At 42.1% G+C, this 22,209-nt stretch overlaps 2 protein-coding genes across 7 annotated transcripts in view; one reads left to right on the forward strand and one right to left on the reverse strand.

Annotated features, from left to right (window-relative positions):
- Positions 1–204: 204 nt before the first annotated feature.
- LOC143178333 (uncharacterized) lies at positions 205–9,401 on the reverse strand. Of its 5 annotated transcripts, XR_013001764.1 has the most exons (4): positions 8,303–8,547; positions 5,000–5,401; positions 2,842–4,534; positions 205–2,118 (listed from the first exon to the last, which is right to left on the reverse strand). XR_013001764.1 is itself a non-coding variant. In XM_076376902.1 (3 exons), the coding sequence occupies exons 2-3, from the start codon at positions 5,374–5,376 to the stop codon at positions 2,893–2,895; spliced, it is 2,019 nt and encodes a 672-aa protein (XP_076233017.1). In that variant the 5' UTR covers positions 5,377–5,401; positions 9,315–9,401; the 3' UTR covers positions 205–2,892. The 5 variants fall into 5 exon arrangements, 4 of the variants coding, with proteins under 4 accessions (XP_076233017.1, XP_076233018.1, XP_076233016.1 ...); XM_076376902.1 differs by lacking the exon at positions 8,303–8,547 and adding an exon at positions 9,315–9,401 and having other exon boundaries at positions 205–4,534; XM_076376903.1 differs by lacking the exon at positions 8,303–8,547 and adding an exon at positions 8,720–8,892 and having other exon boundaries at positions 205–4,534; positions 5,000–5,395.
- Positions 9,402–9,809: 408 nt separating this feature from the next.
- The window catches only part of LOC143177979 (uncharacterized), a 31,303-nt gene continuing 18,903 nt past the window's right edge, over positions 9,810–22,209 (forward strand). Inside the window, exons 1-3 of one of the 2 annotated variants that reach the window (XM_076376346.1) lie at positions 9,810–9,938; positions 11,151–11,256; positions 11,344–11,556. The gene's annotated coding sequence lies outside the window, so the exon portion shown is untranslated. Of the gene's footprint in view, positions 9,939–11,150; positions 11,257–11,343; positions 11,557–14,736; positions 14,870–22,209 lie in introns of those variants that run through there. The other variant, XM_076376347.1, reaches the window with a different exon arrangement.

Genomic DNA, 22,209 nt, shown 5'->3' on the forward strand with positions numbered 1-22,209 from the left:
CCAATTTAACGATACATACACACACGTATACATCATTAATGAAACGTGTAATTCCTGAATGAAGTATTAAAAAACTCTAAAATTAGTTCTTGTTCTATACTTGAATTTATATTAAAAAATTTATACTGTAGAATTTATTAGATATTATTCCTAGACTTACATTTGGAATATGTCTCAGAAGAAGGTCATGAAGTACCATGGCTCTCGACCAAGAAAAATGACTCTTTTTATTAAATACAGTCTTACATTTCATGAACATAGTGGAAGTGTACTCGACGTCTAATTTTACATATTTCATACGAAAAGCAATAGGAAGATTAAAAATCTGTTTTAACAATACCTGGGTCTCAAAGGGTTACGAATCACCAACGCGTTTCCTTCATGAAAGCTATGTACATTGAATCGAAATCACATTTTTCATTACAATCTGATTAGAGAATCTGAGCACATTGCAGGATGCTTTACGCGTGGTCACTGTCAGAGAACACTTGCTGATTAAGAGAGGAGCATTTGTCACGTACGAAAAACTTATAAGTATATATCCGCAAACAGAAGATATAGGTCGAAGGAAACAAATAATTCTTGGATATCAAGTAAATAGTAATACGTATAAACTATAAATATTCAACTTATACCGAGAATATAGTTTAAGCTAGATGTATATTAGAACTTAATAAATATATTAGGAATAACTAATGAACGATGCGCCTATAATAGTAACATCAACGCCTCAACTGGTAGTCTGAGGTATTATAACACGTGCTGATTCTTTCCAACCAACCTAAGTGAACATCGTGAAAACCATTTAACAACCTGGTATCAAAATTCACACAGATCACTTTATCAATCACTACGAGACAGGTCATAGACGCTACTTTCAACTCCAATGCTTAAAAGACTACTTCCACAACGAGTAAAATGATCTTGTGTGATGGCGAATAATCCTGCAAAACCTTTTCGCATTACTGAAGCTACAATAATACGTAAAGAAGGCGCATATCCACTAGCGCCTGTAGTTGTAATTTGACTCTAATTAAAGAAACAGATGAAACACGTATTTCATTTGCGTAAGCCCGATGGAACCTGACACCTAGACGCTAACTGAATAAACGAGAACCTCACCTGGTGCAATTCCTTTAAATACACCGAGTTTTACGAGTACAGCCTGATCACATTAGATCCATTCTACCAGTCGAAGGTCAACAATTCGATCAATTGGATTTGCGAAGTGGAAAATTTACCTGGCGACGTCCAGCCTTACGCAACGCACACTCGCATACAATAAACCGTGAAAATACACAGGCCGTGCCCACGAGCGTGCAAGGACCTTGGTAATTTGTTCATCACGATGCGCTTAGATGAGCTTCGCGTGTTATTTGAACGTAGAATCTACATTCGGCGCGAACAGAGAGACCAACTTCTGGGAACTTCAGAACTTCGTCATTGGATTCGAGACTTTTCCCCTGTCGACGGATCGAGAAGCGAAACTTTATCCTCCCTGCGTTGTAGACTCGCTTCTCCTTTCATCAATTACAATCACGAGTCCCTCTCTTCGCGCCTCTGTTTGCAGACTCGATGAAATTTAACAGCATATTCGAAAGCTGGGTAGGTTCACGTGAACGCCGCCCGAAAGGCTCGTTAGTCGAATGGAAATTAAATGAAAACATGACAATGTTACTATTGAAGTAATAAAGGATTTTGAAGATGCCACCGATCGATTAATTTACCATATTCACGTTTAAGAAAAATATGATGGCATTACGCATTCGGTCATATTAATACACAACGACTAGTAAAATATAAACGACTAGGATAATTTATGTTAATGAATCTCTGGTCGTTCTAGCGTTCAAGGAAAAACTCAGCACCCTTCGTTTACATTTGACGCATTGATTGCTCGGCGAGGACAGTCCTCGGCGTGATACATGGTATAAAGCTGTATCACTTCCAATCCAAGAGAATTATGTTAGTTTGTTCGTTGGACACGACGTCGCCCGATTCCACGATGATGATGATGATGAGGATGATAATCTTCCATGGAGTAAAACAGACTTCGCAACGGAACATGCACGAGGACGTTACACTTTAACTCATGTACAACGTACTCGTCACACGAGCCTAGAAAAACATTTCAACATCCTGAGGTCTCGTGCTTACGTATCACCGAATAAACTTCTTAATCTTACGGCTACAAAAATAAAGTCGTATGGAAGCGAAGGGTCTGCAGAGTGTCCTGGGATGTAAAGAATTTATCAATTCTGGGATGAAAACAGCACCAAATTGGATCTACCTTCATTTTCTACTATAGTAATCATTCTTTAACACAGTGGCAGTCTACATGACAGTCTGTAGACTTTAAAATGACATAGAACTATATACATTCCCAGCTGCCAATGTGTTAATCTTCAAGTTAAGGCCAAGTAAAATTGAATCTCAAATTGGAGAAAATCAAATGGTCACTCAAGGCTACTATAAGCCTATCTCTATCATATTGATCCTTGAATAAACACACCTCATATAAAAAATAAGAATTATGTGTAACTTATAGACAAAGTAACTTCGAATGACCCATTGACCTTGTTACGACTACAAAAACCTAAAGAAACTAATTAATATTTACCTCAAAATAATTTATACGATACTTAGGCTCTACATGATACCTTATGCTCAGAATGACCTAGCTCGCAGAGGAAGCCTAATGATCTAGGACACTCTACGTCATTTTGAATCTTAGAAATCTCAACTACGATGATACGGTGAGCGAGAGCACCTAGTCCCTGTCATCAGTGTCGTCTATGATCTAGCCAAGATACGTTAGAGCTCGTTACGGTGTCTACGTACCCTGTCGTAATAGACGCTCAATATCGGATGTTGAAATCTGTTCCCCTTATATCATAAGCTACGACCGCAATTCGACTCGCGAACGAATTTTGCCCAGGTACGGATGGGAGTCATGTCTCCCTTTCGAAGTCTGCGATCGCCACCGATGCGTGTCTGCTCGACAACGTTGCGATACGTCTCCTCGTCGTAGGTACAGCTCAGGCTCTTTCTCAACTTCGCGGCGCCTGTTTCGAAATTGGCTGGTTGACTGCCGACCAATACGTGGAGGTCATTCTTTACCTGCACCGCCCAGTCCCACATGTCAGCGATAGAGCAGTTGCAAATGAAGGGATTCCCAAGCAGATTCACGGAGAGTAGACGTGGATTCCCTTTGAAGGTTCTCGGGGTGACAGTACTCAGGTTATTATTACTGAGATCCAAATGCTCCAGACTGCGTAGCTTCCTCAGACAAAGGAGGTTCTCTGTGCCAGAGATGTTGTTTCCAGATAGATTCAGCTGAGTGAGGTTCCTGGTCCTCGAGAAGATATTCTCGTTAAGGTGGGAGAGGTTACAGTTACTGAGATCCAGGATTTCTATGTTAGATAACTGCTTAGGAAGGAGAGGGCCATCTTCGGGAACCTCCAGTGGGTTCCCGCTGAGCTTCAGCTCGATTATATTGGTACTCGTTCTATCCCCAAACACTTTTGGATCAATAGGAATTTTCAGGTCGCAATTGTTCAACTCCAAGCTCTCTAATCGCATTAAATTAGCGAACAATCCTTCCTCTAGAGTATGAAGTTTATTGCCTGACAATATCAGCTTCTTCAAAGACGTCATGTGAGCGAAGGTGTTGTTCCCGACGTAACCAAGGTTACAGTACGACATATCCAAGTATTCCAAAGATTCTAAAGGATTCAGGAGACTGACGAATGCGTCGGACAGAGGATTGTGTGAGATGTCGAGTTCCTCCAAGTGTTCGAAAACGTGGAAGGCATTGGGCAAGCGCCGCAAGCTGCAGTTGCTCAGGGAAAGCTTATGCAGCTTTGGCAAATGGCGCAGCACCACAGTCAGATCAGCTGCGAACATGGGATTACCGCTCAGATTCAGCACGCGCAATTTGCTGGCATTTCTGAAAGCTTCTTCAGATAAACGGTCCTGCAGGTTGCAGTTGGATAAATCCAGCGACTGAAGGTTGTGGAGATTGTGACCAAGAGTGTTCCCAACGTCCAGGTGCCACAGTTCATTGTCAGCGAGGACAAGCTGGCGCAGGTAGAGATTCTTCGCGAAGGCATCACCTGGCAGGTTGGTGATACCAGTCTTCCGGATGTCCAGGTGCTCTAGACGAATGAGGGGAGCTAGGACGCTGGTCCAGCTTAATGTTCGTAAATCGTTTTCCTCCATTTCGAGCTCTCGAAGGTTCTCCAAGTGAGCAAATGTATCAGGAGAGATGTAGGTCAAGTTGCACGCGTTCAGTTTCAGGTACTCCAGGTTGGTCAGGTGGTCGAATGGACCTGGCTCGATTCGTCCCAGAGGATTGTGGGAGAGGTCGAGCTTGTTGAGGTTCGTCGTGTTGTGGAAGAACTGCGTGTCGAGGTGGCGGATGCCGCACGAGTTCAGGTCGAGGTAGAGCAGGGTCCGACAATTTAAGAAGTGACCTCTGACCTCCTCCAAGGGATTGTTCTGAAGTTCCAGCGTAATGAGACCCGGATTATCCCTGTTGAAGGAGTAAGCTCGTCATATAGTATTACACGTGCATCCTCGCTAACTGATTATGTACAGAACTTGCCAAGTTTAGCAAGTTTAAGAGGTTTGTGTTGATGTTAATGCAGGGGAGCGTGTGATGAGTAAGCCTTTGGTGTTCAGTGTTTCAAGCGGAGATGTGAAAGGTGGTTTTTGATTCAGTAGAGGAACTGCTGTTGCTTGAGGAACTTAAGCACCGGGATTTACCACAGAGAAACTTATCGCAAATTATTAATTTAAGCGCAGGATTTGTGTTTAAATAAAATTGGAGAATTTAATCACTTTAATTCACTTCTAGTCCCCTCCCATTTCCCTATTTTTCTTATTATACCAATTAAGTCGCGTTACTACTATTGTAATCGAGTGCAGTTACTGCACGCAAGTGAGAACGAAGCTTTAGATTCTAACTAACTACTCTAATCTAATAATCGTGACTTACTTGAACGCCTCAGGGTCGACATGCGAAATTTCGTTCGACGAAAAGTCCGCCTCAAGTAGATAAGTCAGTTCAGCGAAAGACTCGTGTTTGAGTTCGGTCAATCGATTATGTGCCATCTGGAGACGTCTCAACTTGATGCCATGCGGGAACGGAGCAACCTCCGCGACGTTGTTCCCATTCATATCCAGGACGTAGACATTAGGGCTGAGCTCGTCGTAAGGGATGTTCGTCAAATTGCTCTCGGAACAGTCCGTCACCCAGTTGACGCGAAAATAATGACAGTGGCAGTCCACGGGGCATTCTTGCTCCACCAACTCGCCATTGTAGGCGAACGTTAATGTCGCAATGGCGACCATTAACCAGAGGTGCCCTAACATTTTGCCGAGCACGTGATATCTGTAACTGAAGAGAACTATAATCAATGCTTTATCGAAACAATAAAAATTGTGGGGACGAGGATTCTATGTGGAAAAATAATCGTGGTTCTATTGCATACATATACACGTAATAAAGCATGTCTCATTCTCGACGCGAATTAATGGACAAGACAGGGAACAATTGTTTCATTTGTCTATCACCTGCGATATATCGCGGTTGAACAGCTAAAAGAGGGGAGGAAAATACAGCTACGGTCGAGATTTACTTCAGTCCAGCAGACGACGCTCATTGTAGTGCATTGCCAACAAGATAACTGTCGGTGCACTAATGGTCTGCAGCAAGTGGAGCAATTGTCAGTTAGGAACGGACTTCGCAATTGACGGTCGGTAATTCCGGGCAACAATGCACGGCGCCACAGGTCGTTGAGTCAAAATCGTTAATCGTTTCCGTCGGACCATTCTTTTAGCGGTCCTACCCACCGTTTCAATAGCCACTTGAAAAAACTCGGCATTTAAAAAACTCCCTTTCATACACTGTATTATTATTATCAATAAAAATCCTGACAACTTCATTCTCTATTATACGAGACGAATTCAATTGACGCGGAGCTGTTCCATAGGTAAATAAACTCTTTCAAGCCCGCGGAATAAGATTCTAAAGTCCGCAATAAAGTGGCTCGTGAACGATCACGTGAGTCGGTAATGCGACCAGGTTAATATCGATCGAAATAGGGGATTATCGTACGGTAACGCAAAGTGGGAGGTAAATTGGACAGAAGTGCTCGATTTACACCGCCACTTACAGTTGGAGCGATGTCCCCACGAATTTATTTTCTCTTCTTGAAGCGAGGCGTTTCTAATCTTCAAATACTCAAATATGTAGATGCTCGAATACTTAAGATTCGAATTTTCAAGTATTTCAATGCTGAAATATTTAAGTATTCCAGTATTCAAATTTGACCCAATATTTAAATATTCAACCTTCAAATATACGCGAAAGTTTGAAATTGTCCAAGTCGTATAACTCAAAAAGCGTAACCATAATCAGACACCTCTGTACATCATCCCAATTCACAGCACAATGCGGCTCTCCATCTGCACATTACCATCGCTCCGCTGATCAAACATGCGCCGGCTAATGGAAGTAATTTGTACGCATTAAATCCAGAGGAGCACAATCATCTTCGTTACGAGCATGAATAACATTCGAGGAAGTTTTCAGCCGGCCAACGTTGGCGAGCGCGAAGAAAAGTGGCGACGCCTCTGGCCGGAAGTCGACTTCACAGACGAAGACCAGCGGAAGGCTTTCCGCCAGAATGCTACCGCGTTCTACGCTCCACTGCGCCCTTAGCTCACGGCGTATAGTTCACCCTGGGCCATTACTATCCCTCCCCCATCTGACGAAAGGCCACGGTGCAACGCGAGGATGTGTATTTTCCCCTTTCGATTCCTCTGCTTGTATTTCTCGGTGTCGCCCTCGGCGCCACGGATCCTTCGTTTTTGAATTCCATCCCCGAGCCAGGACCCATCCCATCGAAGCGACGGTGCGTACGGGGATCGGGTCATTTGCATTCAGACTCCGGGCGAGACATTCATACTTTTTGCAAATATCGTCTTCCTTTATGTGCGCCACCTTTTGCAGGCCCTCGGTTTCACACATCGACGTTGAGGACGCTTTCGAGTGGAATTTATGCGAAATCCGACTGCCTTTGGTGGACGAAGAGAGTTCTTTTCTCTGCCACCCTACTTCTCGATGGCTGAGAGTCTGTGAGAGTTTATCTACGGCTGAGTTTCACGATGCTTTTTATCGGGCTCTTACTCTCGCCTGAGTGGGCGACTTGTCGAATGTTTTGCGAGATTTTTATGGGTACATGTAAGAAACATAGTGGCGAAGATTGTGGTAGCCATATTGTAATTTGTAATTTTTATTTCTGTTGCTATCGCGAGCTGTCACTTTTCAGTGACAAATGTTACGTGCCACAGTTGGCACAATTTTGTGACTGACAGAAATTTATAAATTATAATTTATGCTAATATGCGAATAGAACTTAGTATAGAACAAGATTGAATTAATATAGATTAGAGTGTAGAAGTAAAGCAGTTTGAAATCTTTCGCAGAAATAATTCTTTAATAATTCTAAATAATAAGCCTTCATAACCCTTTGGTCTCAGTAAATAACATTCTAAAACTTTCTTATAAAAATCTAAAACTTTCCTCTTTCGAACATCCTACGAACACATTGTTTGGTAATAATTAATGTGTCAGCGATAACTCAATTATCTTGACAGAATTTTCCAACTGTTCAAATCACTATTATCCTCATTACTCATAAGCAGCAAGAATATCGGACTTCAATCAAAAAATTAGCAGCTCTACTACAAACAGAGAATGTAAACTTTCGATCCTTATCGCGTGAAATTGATGTATCTAAGTAACACGTATTCACTACAATTGCAAAGTCCTTCCCAACCAATAAAGAATAGCTTTCTAAAGTCTACGCTTTAATCCAAACCACTGCAACCGATTTCTATTTATCTTTTTATGTAACCCTCAAAGATAAACTTCACGCTTTCGACAAACCGTGTAAAGGAAACCACATTATCGACATCGAACACAATGACGTCTGTGGAAAACTAAATACTATTCACCTCATCGTTTCACAATCCCATTAAGCGAATCAATGCTCTAATAACTTTAAAATTCACGATTACGTCGATACCGATCGTCATCAAATACGAACTCACAAAAAGATACAAGAAACATTGAGAAAAGTATAATCAATCCACCGAAAAATGTAGCACATGAAAAAGAAACTGTTAAATAAAATTCTGACTCGTAAATTACTACTTAGACACGCTAGTACATAGTTCATATAGCTTGAAATCCCTCCCAAAAATCATATCGAAAATTCACGCGTTTACGTACCGGAAACTTGTGCTTGGCTTCTTCCCGCAACAGAAGTGAGGTTAAAATCGCGAGCGTAGAGAGGATTCGAACGTGGCACTGGACAAAGATAGATTGAACCGTGAGTTCGGTGGGACCTGGTTAAATTAAACCGTGTCTGTCTGACCGAGGTCAGGGTAAAACCAACTGACGCGCACTCTCGTTCTTTCTACGTCGTATTAGTCTCGCGACGCACGTCTTCACAGGGTGTCACTGTTCTCTCCCTCCCTTTCGCATTCAGGCATTATTACACACACACGTCGTCTTTCATCCCCCCTCGTTAGTCACGCGAGCAAATACCGTTCCTTCGTAACGATTCCACCGAAGGGAACGAGAGTTAGCAAATTTTATTTCACTCGACTGCCCTAACCTCTCAAGAGTCTCGCGAAACATGCTTACCTGTTGCGAACTCGTTGCCCACTGCAGCAGGAAACATTCAGCTCCTTTTTTAAAGCTCTCCTTTGGTAGTTTCCTACGCGTGGTTCGCTATTCTACTTCACTGCGTAATAATTCACGGAATTCTTAGTAATGCACTGTCGAATAACACAAGTTTAAGCACGACAAATCTTGGATATATCACCTACAACGCATGTGCGATCGAACTAACCCTTTTCAAAAACGTCACTCTCACTCGGCTAAATTCACGCGACGCGACTTTCACGTTCGGGGAAAGTGATTGTTGAAAGTATTGAGAATTGAGAACCTCTTGTTTCTTGGGCTTGTTTTACTGTATACGGTTGAATAATATCGGGATTGTCTGTCAATACACGTCTATTGATTATCCATTAACTATGAGTTTCAATGTGCTTAGAGTTTGCACGGATCGGATGGTATCGTAAGATGATCGGGAGTTTCCGGTTAGTTGCGTAGTTATGAGACGTTTTGGAAACACGAGGCAGAGGTCAAATGCAGTCGGTGAATGGATTGTTTTTGTTTGTTACTTGAAGATAAGACACGTAGGAGACGGAATTAATTTCTTTTATTAAAGATTTACCTTTAGCAATAGTTTCTTCCGAATCGTGTTACAATCGAACGTAGAAATAAAGTTTCAACACTGAACAGTCACAGGATGATGGTTAACATTGGATACCGGTGCAAAACGCGCATGCGTTCTCCCAATTTCGGTCAACGATTGTCTTTGGCAATGATATTGAAGTCTGGCGTTGGATGAAGTATGGTGAATAAATATCGAGCTATTTTTATTTCATGATTTCTTTCTGTTGCACATAAGAATATGTACTGCGAGATAAGATACATGTATACGTAATTTGTTCACAAGAGTGAACACTACGATTTCTGTTACACACGCGTACTATCTGTGTGTGGCCAAGGTGCACAGTTTTAAGTTGAGATCAAACCGAAAGATGGGGCGACACTTGAGTCACGTTACCGGCTAACGACATTTATATTTAAAAGTCGTCTTGATTGATACGAGTCATCGAACTTATTATACATCTTTCTTTATCGCGAAGAATAAGTGGAAAATTTAGGCAGACGATCGATATTTTATCGATCTTACATTTTTGGGCTTGAGAAGAGTATAAAGTACACGTAGAGTATAGAGTACAGAAGTTTAGATTAAATTAAATTGCATTTGAAATCCAGCGTTCTCCTAAAGGTTAGTAATTGTTCTATGTACATATCTCATTCCTCTGGAAAGTAGTTTGTGAAGCTGAAAGTTGTCGTGAAAGGGGAGTAGTTTTATTTTTCATTATGCAATAATTGGTATATTCCCGTGCAATAATAATTATAATAATACGACATCGTACGCACATTGAATGGCCATAGAGGACAATGGGAAATCGATATGGCTTGGATGTGGTACGTGTCGCTCGTACGTCTGAAAGCATTTGTTCACGTAGTCAATGCGTGATTGAGTGATGAGTGCAGCGCGTCGAATTCTGAAGAATTGCATTCGGCGAAATTGGAAGCGGAGGTCAGGCATTACGCCAGCATTGCGAAATGTCGGGAATAGGGATCTCATGATCTTGACTAGGAACAACGACCTGCCAGCCCCACTCGTATCTGTACAGTGGCGGAGGGAGAGAGACGGGGGCGAGCATCGATTAACTTTGCAATTGACATTAGGTTTCCCGATAACGTGCCTTTGAATTATCGCCCGAGATTAATTTCCCTCTTAGAACAAGCACGTCGTGGCTTAACTTTTTTCGAGCATCACGTAACGAACGAATTACCGTAAATTTTACGTGCACCTCTCGTATCTCTCGATTTCGCAGTTAATAAACCGGAAACGTCCTGCGTGACGTTTAACGACATTCGTCATTCCGGAAGGAAATAGAGCTTTCGATTAATGGTCGATGTATAGCGAGTATAACGCAAAATACGTGGTTATTAACTTATTAACAATTATTCTGTGAATATAAGAAGCTGCAGAGTACTTAAATCGACAGAAAAATTTATATTCTCGTCGTGGTCACGTGCGGGTGCATCGAAAATATTCCGCAGCGCGTTTTATTGCAACGCCTAATAAAACGTATATGACTTAATAAGTGTAATTTATTCATGGGTCATGTGCGCACGAAAAAAGATTAGTTCGTTCGATGCTGGCTTAAATATAACACGCAACAGAATCCTCTGACGTCGTAGTCAAGAATTAAAAATATTTAAACTGTGATATAACTTAGAGTTTTACGCGAGTGTATCTTGCATATCGCGCTGCGCACATGCTCTTTTATATTCATCTGCAGATTATACGCAAGCATTTCGTACACGTGTGCATTCATTTCCTTCTGCATCAGCATGTTTATTCATGATCACTAATGCGACTGTCAAAGTTTAAGGTCGTTGATTTGACATTTGCTTTTTTTAGGTGGACCTAGCAAAAAAAGAGAACATTAACGTTTTTAACTACTGACACTTTCCTATATTCCCAATGCATTCTTCGTCATTAATTTCGTTAAGGATATTTCGTGAAGGTAGATATTGAACATAAAAATTATATAGGGAATTTAAACATTCCCTATTACATATTAAAGATATTAATTCTTAAAAAAATGTTCCAGGTCTAGACTTTACTGAAATAAAATCAATATAAAAATCGAATACTCCAGGAAAAGAAGTGAATAATTACTTTATCGACGCAAGATCGCCTTCTTTATTGCACAAGATCACCATGAGATGTCGCTCAACGCACAGTAGAATTTTCCCGCTCCATAAAAACTTATTACTGCTTCTTCATTAATTGCACCGAGGAAATTCATCATGGTCTGCTCGAGGTAAGTCCACAACATTCAACTAATGAATTATCCACCACCGTTTCGTTGCACAGCACCTACTATCTGATGTTTCGTGGTTAATTAGCAAAACGTACGATTGCGCGCATTATCGTAATCATCTACGATCAGCCGTGGCAAAATAGGTGCCCATTGTACTTACGTACAGTGACCCCTATTAACATTCTCAACTATTTTAATTAGAACGTCTAAGTTTTATACTTCGACCAACTATGTTCCTCGTTGCATAGTTATTTCGAACATAGAAATTAAAATTATACGAGTGTCTGACTATTAATGATAGTCACTGTGCAATATATATACATATATATCTATATACTTTGTGCGTTTCAGCGATCCCGTTGAATTAAGAGCAATAGCACGTATTGCGTGAACACATTAAATTTAATTAAGCCGAGTCACGACTAACGTTTCGCCCCCGTAAGAACCATCGCCAATTATTCTTCTGGATTATAGATTTATAGGAGAATTATAGCCGCGAGTCTCGTGTATTTTTTGGCGCTTATATTCCCCTGAAATTATGTGAGAATGACTTTGGCGAACAGCCAACGTTCCGCAGAATGCGCGGAGACAACATGTACGGAGCAACGAACTTTGGGAAGCGTGACTCCGGGACCGAGATTCTTTTTCTCCCAGCGAAATCTTCTCGGTTCTAAAAAGCTCGTTCGCGTTCCTTGGAATTCTGCCCCTCCATTTCGACCCGCGGATGTTTTCGTGGACCACTGAATGGCTTGTTCGGGGAATTGTCGTATATTGTTGGTTGGCTCGTGAAGATATCAAGCGCCAGGGACTTCTTCTTGGATCTTTAGTTACGAAAATAAAGCACCGTTTTTGACCCTAGCCACTGCGCCCTCGTATCTTTGAGTATTGGAGCTTCCGGTCCTGGGTGGCGTGGGATCGATTGAATCGCTTTGAATATGCAGAAAGTATTAATTATTGGCTGAAATTTTGGGTCTTCTATGCAAAATAGGGGATGAATTTAAAATATAGATATTTCACGAAACAACATATTAAAGAATTAAAATTGAAATATTCAGTAAATTTACTCACTTTGAGGTTCTCAAATTTTCAAATATTTCGAATTTCAAATGACAGAATTTTTGTAAATCTCTCTATAAGTTGCAGTAGTTATTGAAAAAAGTGTATATACGTAAATATTTGGTGTATTCATTATGAGTCGGTAGTCCCAACCAGGTCGGAGCTTTTGTGTTGCTTTTAGAGGCTTCGTTCTTCCAATAGAAGCTAAGAACCGACTTCGACCATAAAGCTCTTGACACATAGTACGAAGGTGTGAAGGACAAAGTGTTCTCGGAATTGGTCTCGAAACATTCCTAACATTGCATGTATACGGCGGTGAGAAAATTTGTAGCTATTACACGAATACCTGATTCAACTTCGTAATTAATAGCGTGACGATACTTCACCTGCACTGTGTCAAGATAATATCGAATTACTACAATACATTTCCTCCTGAACGTAATCTATTCTTCTATGCGCCTTTCCAACTGCATACTCCAATGAAGTGCATCAAAATATTTATAAACAACGCTTCGTAGTTTATGCAGAAACTTGCTGTTCTATAAATACTAAATTAATAGTGCTTCCACTCGAGTGCAAGCTAATCGCTCTCAGTACACGAGTGTTATAAACGCATTTAAGCGGTTAAGAGATATCGTGTGAAATCCTATGCTTGATGTTTATTAAAAATTCAGATTTATTAGTCAAAGTATTAAGTGCATCTAAATTATTAGAATAGAAATATGATTTCATGAAAAGCAGTTGAAACTAAAGACACAGATTGTAGAAAATAATAGATACGTACTACAAAAGCCACTGTTCAGTATTCAACTCTTAATAGAATGCGACAATTCTAGATTCCAGACATAGCTTCCTGAGAAACTGAATTACCCAAAAGTTACTTCATACCCAGTACATAAAATTGCAGGAGATACACTCTAGTGCCTACTTATCTCCTAATTAATTTCCCCTCTTTCTTCCGCTTTTAAATCTAAAAATTCAGACATCCCCAGAGTCCCCCAGACCCAGAAACCACAGCGTCTCCGCAAGACTCGCAAAAATGCCCCCGCGAGAAAGAATCCTCCCCTCGGTCCCCGAAGCCAGGGCAACCGCGGAGCCACTTGCTATTCAACCGTCTAATCCATCATTCCTCAACTCGAAGCGATCGCATCGATTCCCTCGGAACGGTGCACCGTGCACGCTGAACGCCACGTCTGGCGCATCCATCCAGCCTCGCTGCCCTATCTGCACGTAGGACGCTACTCCGCCTCGTCACGTACATCCACGCGCGTAGATTTAATCTCTAGGGCTAACTTTGTTGGAAGTAATTTTCGTTGAGTAAGAATAATCTCGTGTTCACGCGTGGCTCGGAGCCTTCGCCAGCCGTCGCGGAGTTGGGGCGCTGCCGCCTGGCCGAGGTTAGGGTTGGAGATATCCAGTGGAGCCACACAGAGGTTCGGGGGTTGCTGGCTATGGTGGGGCCGAGTGAACGATGGTGGGGAGAGGGTCGGTGGTGGGCAAGCGAGGATGGTGGGAAAATGGTGGTGGCGAGCGAGCAACTGCGCAGACCCCGAAGTCTCTCAGCCGCGAGTACGTAGCGAAACTCCGGCTCAGTGAGGACTGACCGTTCCCGTTTGCAGTGCACCTCGAAATCTCAGGGAGAAGCCGCGGTCTTTCCTCTCCTCCTCTTCTCTCTCTGTCTCTGTCTCTCTTTCTCTCTTTCATCCGTTCTCACCCCTTCCTCTCTGCGTCCCCTTGCGTGTCACTACCCCCGTTTGTTTCAGTTTCTCTCTCGCCGCGACCAAAGTGCGTCCTTAACTTTTTTTCCACCCCCTTTCCCTCCCTTTCTCACACACTATCTCTCTCCCTCTCTGTCTCTGTCTCTCTCTCATCCCCTGTGTCGTCCATCCCGAAGCCCCGTTCCGCGGTCGACTCGCGAGTCGATCGACGTGCACGAGGAGAGTCTGTGATCCGTCTCTCGGGGGTGTCTCGGGCGATAATCTTGTGTCGTCGCTGCCTCCCACCCCTGAATGGACAGTAGTCACGTGGTCGGTGGGTATCAGTGATTCGAGGGGACCTCGCGGTGGCTACGGAGGCTGGGCCCCCCAGACCTGTGCCCGGATGAGAGGTGCGTGTGCCAGTTGATCCGACGTTTCGCGCGACGGAGCGGAAACGGGCCTGCACGACGCCTGGACGTCGCGCGTCCGCGGTGCCGACGGTGGGCCAGGTCGATGTGCACAACGCCGGGGAACTGTACTGAAACTCCACGTCTGTCGGTGTAAGTACTCACCCTTAGACCCTACCCTCCTTTTCAAGCATTGTGCGTGCACGACAATGAGTCACGGACCGCCTACGCGGCTGTGCACAGTCAGCTGTGCGCGAAAGAATGCACCCGCTTCTCTTTCGGCCGCGAGCAACAGCGCGAAGTGAACTTGAAGTCTGGCGGAAAGAGAAACGGGGACAAATGCTCTCAATAATTTACCGGTAGGATTGTTCGCAAGGAAACGTTTGTTAAACCCTTTGCCGGGCGGTTTCTCCTTTTTTTTTTTGCGTTTTGTCTTTCCGGGGAATTCAGAGGATGCTGAAGGGCTGTTGACTCCTGGGTGGAGGAATCTGTGAGGTGGGTTTGTGAAGTAGAGATCTTTTTTTTTGTGTTAGGGATGACTGTCTTTGGGATGGTCTGAGAGTCGATGAGCCTACAGTGTTGTACTCGTGTCTCTTTTTTGATGGAGAAGTGGGAAATGTAGTCGTTTGATGAATTTTTGGTGAATTTCACTTCCTGAGAATATGGAGATGTCTGAAGATTATTAGTAGACTGTGGATTTTTATGCAGTTTCTAATAAAGTTTCCTTCATCTTTTATATTCCATAATTTGCACTCTACATTTCATACTTTCTATGGTTTTGAATATTATGTGCATTCTGTAACTTTTTACACATTTCAAATTTTCATAAATGCATGAAAAACCGCAATCTAATTATTAGGGATGGAGATAAGTACTTTTTCTGTATCCTACTTTAAAAGTTTGTACATCTCTAAAACAGAGATAATATTTAAATTAGTCGTATGTTCATTCTTTCCCGTTTCAGTATTTTTCTGTTCATCGCCAGTATCGCGAATTTCTACGTTTGTACGCAGAAATGCATAGAAATCTTGAATATTAACTTTACTCCCGAGTCTGTTTGACCTGAAATACTTTTGCTTCATTTTCAAACGCAATAACGGAAGGTATTCAACGAAGTCATAGCAAGTTAAAGTGAAAATCTAACTAGCAAATGAGGTCATAGGATGCAAGAAAACTTTTTCCATTAGTGTTTTATTTGTGAATAAGTAAGAATCAAGTCCATTAGCACTCAGGAGAGTAACAGAATTAAATAAATAGAAAAAAAAATATTACTAAAGTCTGATAGGAGAGAAGTTATTCACAGGATCAAAGACAAAAGATACTTATCGAGATGAAGGAATTAATTAATCGAAATTTTAATGTAATATCAAATTATAATGAATCCTCAATTAACAGTCAAAGAGGATTTCTTGAGCAGTACTATTAGTACCGATGAATGGAGAGAGTGCAGTTCAATTTAATTAAAATTTCAGTGTTCATATGTTCCTTAATATTTCTGGCATATTCTCGAATTTTGACTGACAAAGTCTCTCGTCACATTTATTATTTAATTCTCTTTTTTTCTCACTAAAAACAATCATAAACAGATAGTCACTAAATTTTTCATGAAATACGGAACATACTGTTATATTTGGCAAGAAAATTAATTTCCAAGCAATTTAATTAGCAATGTGCTTCATCTCTTCATACGATGGCAATAACATATCAATTATAGATGCAATTAGAGCCTCGTTCGGTTGGAAAATTTTTAACACGCGAGTTCGGGTTTGAAACGGTAAAAAGCATTATTGCAATCGACCCTTGTCTGGAAATATGGTTTCACAAAAATCAGCGAGCACAAAAGCGGCCACGGTTCAGTGGTTTATCGTCAATAATATGTGGATAACTGGCAACAAATCGGGAATCTGTGACTCCACGAACTGTTAAATATATTAAATTGTCAGTTCGTCGCCAGAAAAGGCGTAAGGGGTGGACAATGAATTGTGGTGCAAGGAAGTGATTTTTCATTAAAAAAAGAATCGATGCATATTTTAATGATAATTAAACGCCACAATTTTGAGGAAATTAAAACCGGCTACAAAATTAGTGGAAACTAGAGGTAGCTTGCAAAATTATTTCAAGTGATATTTCTACGGATACAAAATACTACTAAAATAAAAAGGTCAAATAACCAGTGATGAAATAACGAAACAATTCAGGGGAAACCCATATCATGCTTCAAACCAGCTGAAAATTATTTTTCATCAAGCAAGGTAATTTATTATTCAAATATTATTCAGGTCTAAAGTCGGCACAATAAACACCCGCCACAGTGAATGAAAGTTTTCTTTCACGATTGAAAAATAGTTCCCTGGCTCATTTTCACTGCAAAGACTTTTCTATGCGAGGGAACAGCAACGTGCGCTCTGTGCCACAAATTTCTAACAACTTTACCCATTTTTTAATCACCTTTTCGCGAGGTACCACCTCCTGACCGACTCTGCCACAATCCACTGTGCATTCTGTATTAAGTTTTCCCTCCATCAGGCGGCTCCAACTTCATAATTAATTTCCTGATATCTAGAGGGGGATACTTCTGATCCCGATAACTCTCGTTCGTCGCGGGGAGAGAGACTTCGTAATGAAATGCACCCTTACCCCCTTCATGGGGATATTACTATTTTTCCAGCCGGTGGAGGCTGCCCCAAACTGTTCCTCACGGGTTATCAACAGGGGCTTATATCGCAGGTATTAAGTACGCGGCGGTATGCGTTCCCCTGAACCCCTCTTCTTAGGATCAGAATTAAATTTCGAGTTGCCCTGGCATAGCAATTACTCGCTGTAACCTCGTGACTCGTTACGAACCACGAGCTCATAAGGAAGGAGAAATTTTCTGTGTTATTTTGCTGGATGAGAAACTAATCCCCAGAAATGAGAGACGTTGTTATCTCTTATAAGCTCTTATATAAGTTATAAGCTACCTCATTACTATATTCATTTTTTCTCAGAACTATTTAGCCTTCGTTTAGTCTTCAATTTTGCTTGTGCTTCCCCAGACACAGAAATGAGAAATCAACCCACGAACTAGCTGGACAAGGTCTCTCGTTTTAAGCTCATAATCGATGACTTATGAGCGTACAACGTACGTTGTAGAGAAAAATAGAGAATATATCGTTAAAATCCAACGACTCTCGCATCGATATGCCAGCAGCGCTGAAGTGGTATCGGCGAAGTTCATAAATCATGCGCACATCCACTCGCTCTTGTCGACAAACACTTCCCTGCTCCAGCTCAAATGTCCGATTAATAATGCCTGATGTGTGCATTGCCCCCGTCGGGGATTGTCTCAGTCTCGGTGATAATATCGCGAGTGTTTTCCACGGAACATTAACGAATTATTGTCACGAATGGTGTAGATATTCATTATAATTTTACAAATGTACGAAGAGGAGAGCTATGAATCTAAAAGACTAGAGCTATGTCTTGGAAGTCTTTAGAAAGTGACTTGGATTTTATTGGAGAAAAGTGGTGTGAAATATGCGTAATAAAATGTAAAATAATTTTCAGGGTATTAAGATTTTTGAGATATTCCAAATTTTCTAAAATCTGAATTGTAATTAACTGTTCCATTAGTATTCTATGAAATTTAGTGTTTGATCGATTGCATTGAATATTGCCATTTCATGCCAACTTTAGGGATAGATCTATAAAGCCAAAGCGCAGAGTTGATGTTGTAATTATCTGAAACTGGTGTCTATTGAAAACGATACGGTGGGCATGAAAGGGTTAACTACCCTTGCCTAATTCTGCTCCCGTATTTCGCTTCACGAGGGATGAATCGAGCTCTGACAATAAGTGGCTTCTACCAAGAAATCAACTGGATTGTTTCTCGCCTAAAAATACCTCCACTGTGCTCGAAAGTCTACATCTATAGCAGCGAGTAATTAAATAGTTTGATTATAACCTCAGTCTAGCCTTGTCTATTTTATTTTTAAACCCCTTTTTCCCCACTGCATTAAGCTATTAATTAAATCATCCCAAAGAATCCATTAATTGCATAATGAGATAATTTGTCTCATCTAACAGATCAACGAATTTATAGGTCCCAATTTTCTGTAATGTTATCCCGTTTCAATATCTTCGCCAACCCTAGCTTCATCAGGGGTGTTCATTGAAGTTCTCAGACTATAGTCCCTTAATAAGATTTGGCATCGTATTATCCTCTAGTTATTTAGGGACGCCTCAGTTTCCAAACCATTGAATTGAGCGTGGAAGACGGAGACTTTGTCCTGTGCGATTTTTAGTCTTAATCCTGGTAGATTTATTTCCTCGGTTTTCATTAAATCGGAGGCGCACCGCAAGAGAATTAAAGATACAACGGATCCTCTGAGTCGCATTGGGGAAGCCGACTCGACTGATCTATTTGAGGGTCACAATGATGGAGCACGCGCGGAATTACTTGGGTATTTATAGTCCTTTGCGTCCTACTAGTAGAGAGCTTCTGTTTTGTGTAAAAATATGTGTAGAGTTGCCTCAGCATACAGTACAGTGTTTACTTACTGTATGTTCATCGTTATTTAATTAGCTATTATTTCATCGTCTCTTTAACTTATTATTAGAACTATGCTCTGCAAACTCGTTTCATTCTAGACGTCATCTAAAGTTTCCTTTCATAAGTGTCACACGAAAACCGTAAGTGTAATCAATTTATTTAGCATTACCAATAGAATGCACACTGAAAATTCGATTGAAATCGCTTCACTGGTTTGAGAGAAAATCGTTCACAAACTTCCCCAAGTTTCCGCTCGGACAGACCTCCCATTATGACTCCCCTGCATCCCAAAAATGAAACAAAAGTCCATACAAACAATTCCAACCAGTAGATAACTATTCCTCTGAGACATGCAACAAAAATATCTTCAAATACTAAACTCGTTAGATCAGCATTCGTTTCTGCATTTATTCAGCAGCTCGAATAATCCCCAACTCTCTAGTATACATCTGAAAAACAGTCGATAGAACTCCACGATACATAGACTCCCCCATTTATCATTATCTCTCCGATACGAATTTCTGTAGCACGTAGTGTAGCAGTCGCCGAAGGGATAAAAGTCGAGGATCGAGGGCCAGATCTCCGATACGCTTGAGAATCGATTCTGGAGGCAGTAGTGCAAGTCGGATCTTTAACAATGAAAGGCTCGAGAAGTATGATTATCACAGCACTCGCGTTTCGCTCTCTATTCGTCGTCCCATCCAGCGACAGAGAGAAGGAAATCGAGAAGGGAGACGAACAGAGAGAGGTAGAAGGAGGAGAGAGAGAGGGGGGAAGGGAAAGGGACTCGTGAGAAATTTTAATAACGAAGGGGACCAGGTCCAGGGGATCCCAGGGCCACTTTCTGTAGCGTCGATCGACTTCCATCGCTGGCCGTGGTAAATGACGACGCACCTGGTGCAGCGGACGAATATACTCGGTCGTGCACACGCCGCTGGCTCCCCGATTAGTTTCCTCCTGGTTGGAGAAAAGGTATTCCTGCGTGCCGCGGCGGTCGCATTAAAAACCGTGGCCTGTGAAAATGGGCCACAAATGCGCGGCAAAAGGCCTAAAAAGGGAGGAAGATGAAAGCGTCACGGGGACAGTTTATGTATGCTGCGTTGAGATCTCTTCTTTCCTTTTTTTTTTCTCCATTTTTTTTTATGCACAGAGAGAGGGTGAGAGGGACAGAGTGGGAGAGAGGAAGTTCAATCGATGAAAAAAGTGAGGCGGAGGAAAGGGAAATTTAATCGTTGCAAATGTGAGAGGGTGATCAGCGGTTCGATTGGCAATCGTTTGGAAAAGTGGTGCTTCCAGCAGGAAGGGTAGTCATGAGTTTGAAAAATCCTCGAATCAGAACCCTGATGATAGTATCTTAATTCGACGTCACTGTGACCCATAGGATTTTCCCCAAAATTTAGAGATATTAAACACCACCCCTTTCGCTAAAGTGAACCAATAGACGCTTCTGCAGACTCTACTTTAAAATCAGTAAAATCCTCGCATATTTACATCCCCCCTGAATGAACCTAGACTTCCATTGAATCGAATGGATGCTAGTTTCCTCCAGCAAAAGGATCCCTGGCTACACAGCAGATCAATAACAAAAGAGGACCCGCTCTATTTAACAAGACAGCAATCCGACTCCTGCAACGCAGACCTCTCGCGGGGGTTCATTAGAAAGCGCCAATTACGAAAGAAGATCAATTATTCCCCCTCATTTATCCCGACAACAACGTCGAAACAACTGCAACCTGAAGACAAGGCAGGAAAAGAGGAATTCACCGAGGTTCTCGCTGATCGCCAGAATCGTCTCAGAGAGAGGATTATTCAGCACGTTTCTCCTTTCGTTAGGTGCACACATTTCTGTCGTGTTTTCACCGAGGAACGTCAATAGTGAAAAGAGCAAATTATTCTCCGCTTTGGATGCAGCGGGGGTGGCGTTCACAAGGGTACATAGTCGACACAAGTAGCGAGCTGGTCCACCTGGCGCGGTGTCCTCTCGTCCCTATTGATGCCTGCTCTCGACGAGAGATCGTATTCTTGCGAGCGGTCGAATTAAGCGGTCGTAGGGCGCGAAGCGCGGCGGAAAAGCCGAGGGACTATAAATACAGGAGACACAGGGGAGGAGGGTAGGTGGAACGAAGGTGGGAGAAGAGGGGGAGAGAGTGTGTCCTCGGCACAATGCGTGCCGCACCAATCCTATTTTCAGAGATACACATCTCTCCCTCGGTTTGGAACCGGAGAAAAAGCAAGAGAAAAAGGACTCGTAGTGAAGGGAAGGGGAGGGGAGAGGATGGATAGGGGCCTAACCGCTTTATCCCCGCGTCGAATCGTTTCTTCGAGGTGGCTGCAGCTGTCTCGTCGCCTTCTTTCGAGTCCATCCTCTCGTGACTTCGCGATCTGATTCAAGGGAACTGAAATGCAGACAGGATCCTCGAGGATGCTGGAATCGAGGGGAGAAGCGTGATTCTTGGGACTGATGAGAGGGGTTGTAGTCTGACGTTGATTTTTGGAGGTTTAGAGGGTCATGGGACTTGAAATGGGGAAGCTAATTATGGGTAGGTGATTGTTGGTGACTTAAGAGGGTTGAAAAATGATTCCACAGGCCAAATTAGTTTTACTTATTCAAATATTCAAATTTTTAAATATTTAAAATATCCTCACTTTCAAATTTCTCAATTTCACAAATTACTCAAATTCTCCTTCCTCCATCCAATATTCAAACTTCCAAAGCAGACACCTCCGTCCCCACAGACAAGCTCACACCGATTAAACACTCCATCAAGCTACAGGCTCCAAAACACATTTTCTTCCCCGCACAAAAACATTCAAAACATCCTGACCCCGAGAATAGACTAATCCAGAGGGTCACAGAAAATTCGTCTCAGCGTATAAATACCCGTCTCGAAGTCGACGACGACTCTATCTGTCTCGAGGCCTCTTCCCTAATAGCCTATGAAATTCACAGCAGCCTGGAGGG

The sequence above is a fragment of the Calliopsis andreniformis genome, chromosome 4 (assembly GCF_051401765.1).
Source record: "Calliopsis andreniformis isolate RMS-2024a chromosome 4, iyCalAndr_principal, whole genome shotgun sequence".
NCBI lineage: Eukaryota > Metazoa > Arthropoda > Insecta > Hymenoptera > Andrenidae > Calliopsis > Calliopsis andreniformis.

Excerpts from the sequence above, each read along its gene's own strand:
- LOC143178333 (XM_076376902.1), bottom strand. The coding sequence starts at position 5,376 with ATGTTAGGGCACCTCTGGTTAATGGTCGCCATTGCGACATTAACGTTC. Across the intron at positions 4,535-4,999 it reads GTCGACCCTGAGGCGTTCAA|GGATAATCCGGGTCTCATTA; the intron begins GTAAGTCACGAT and ends CTCCTTCAACAG.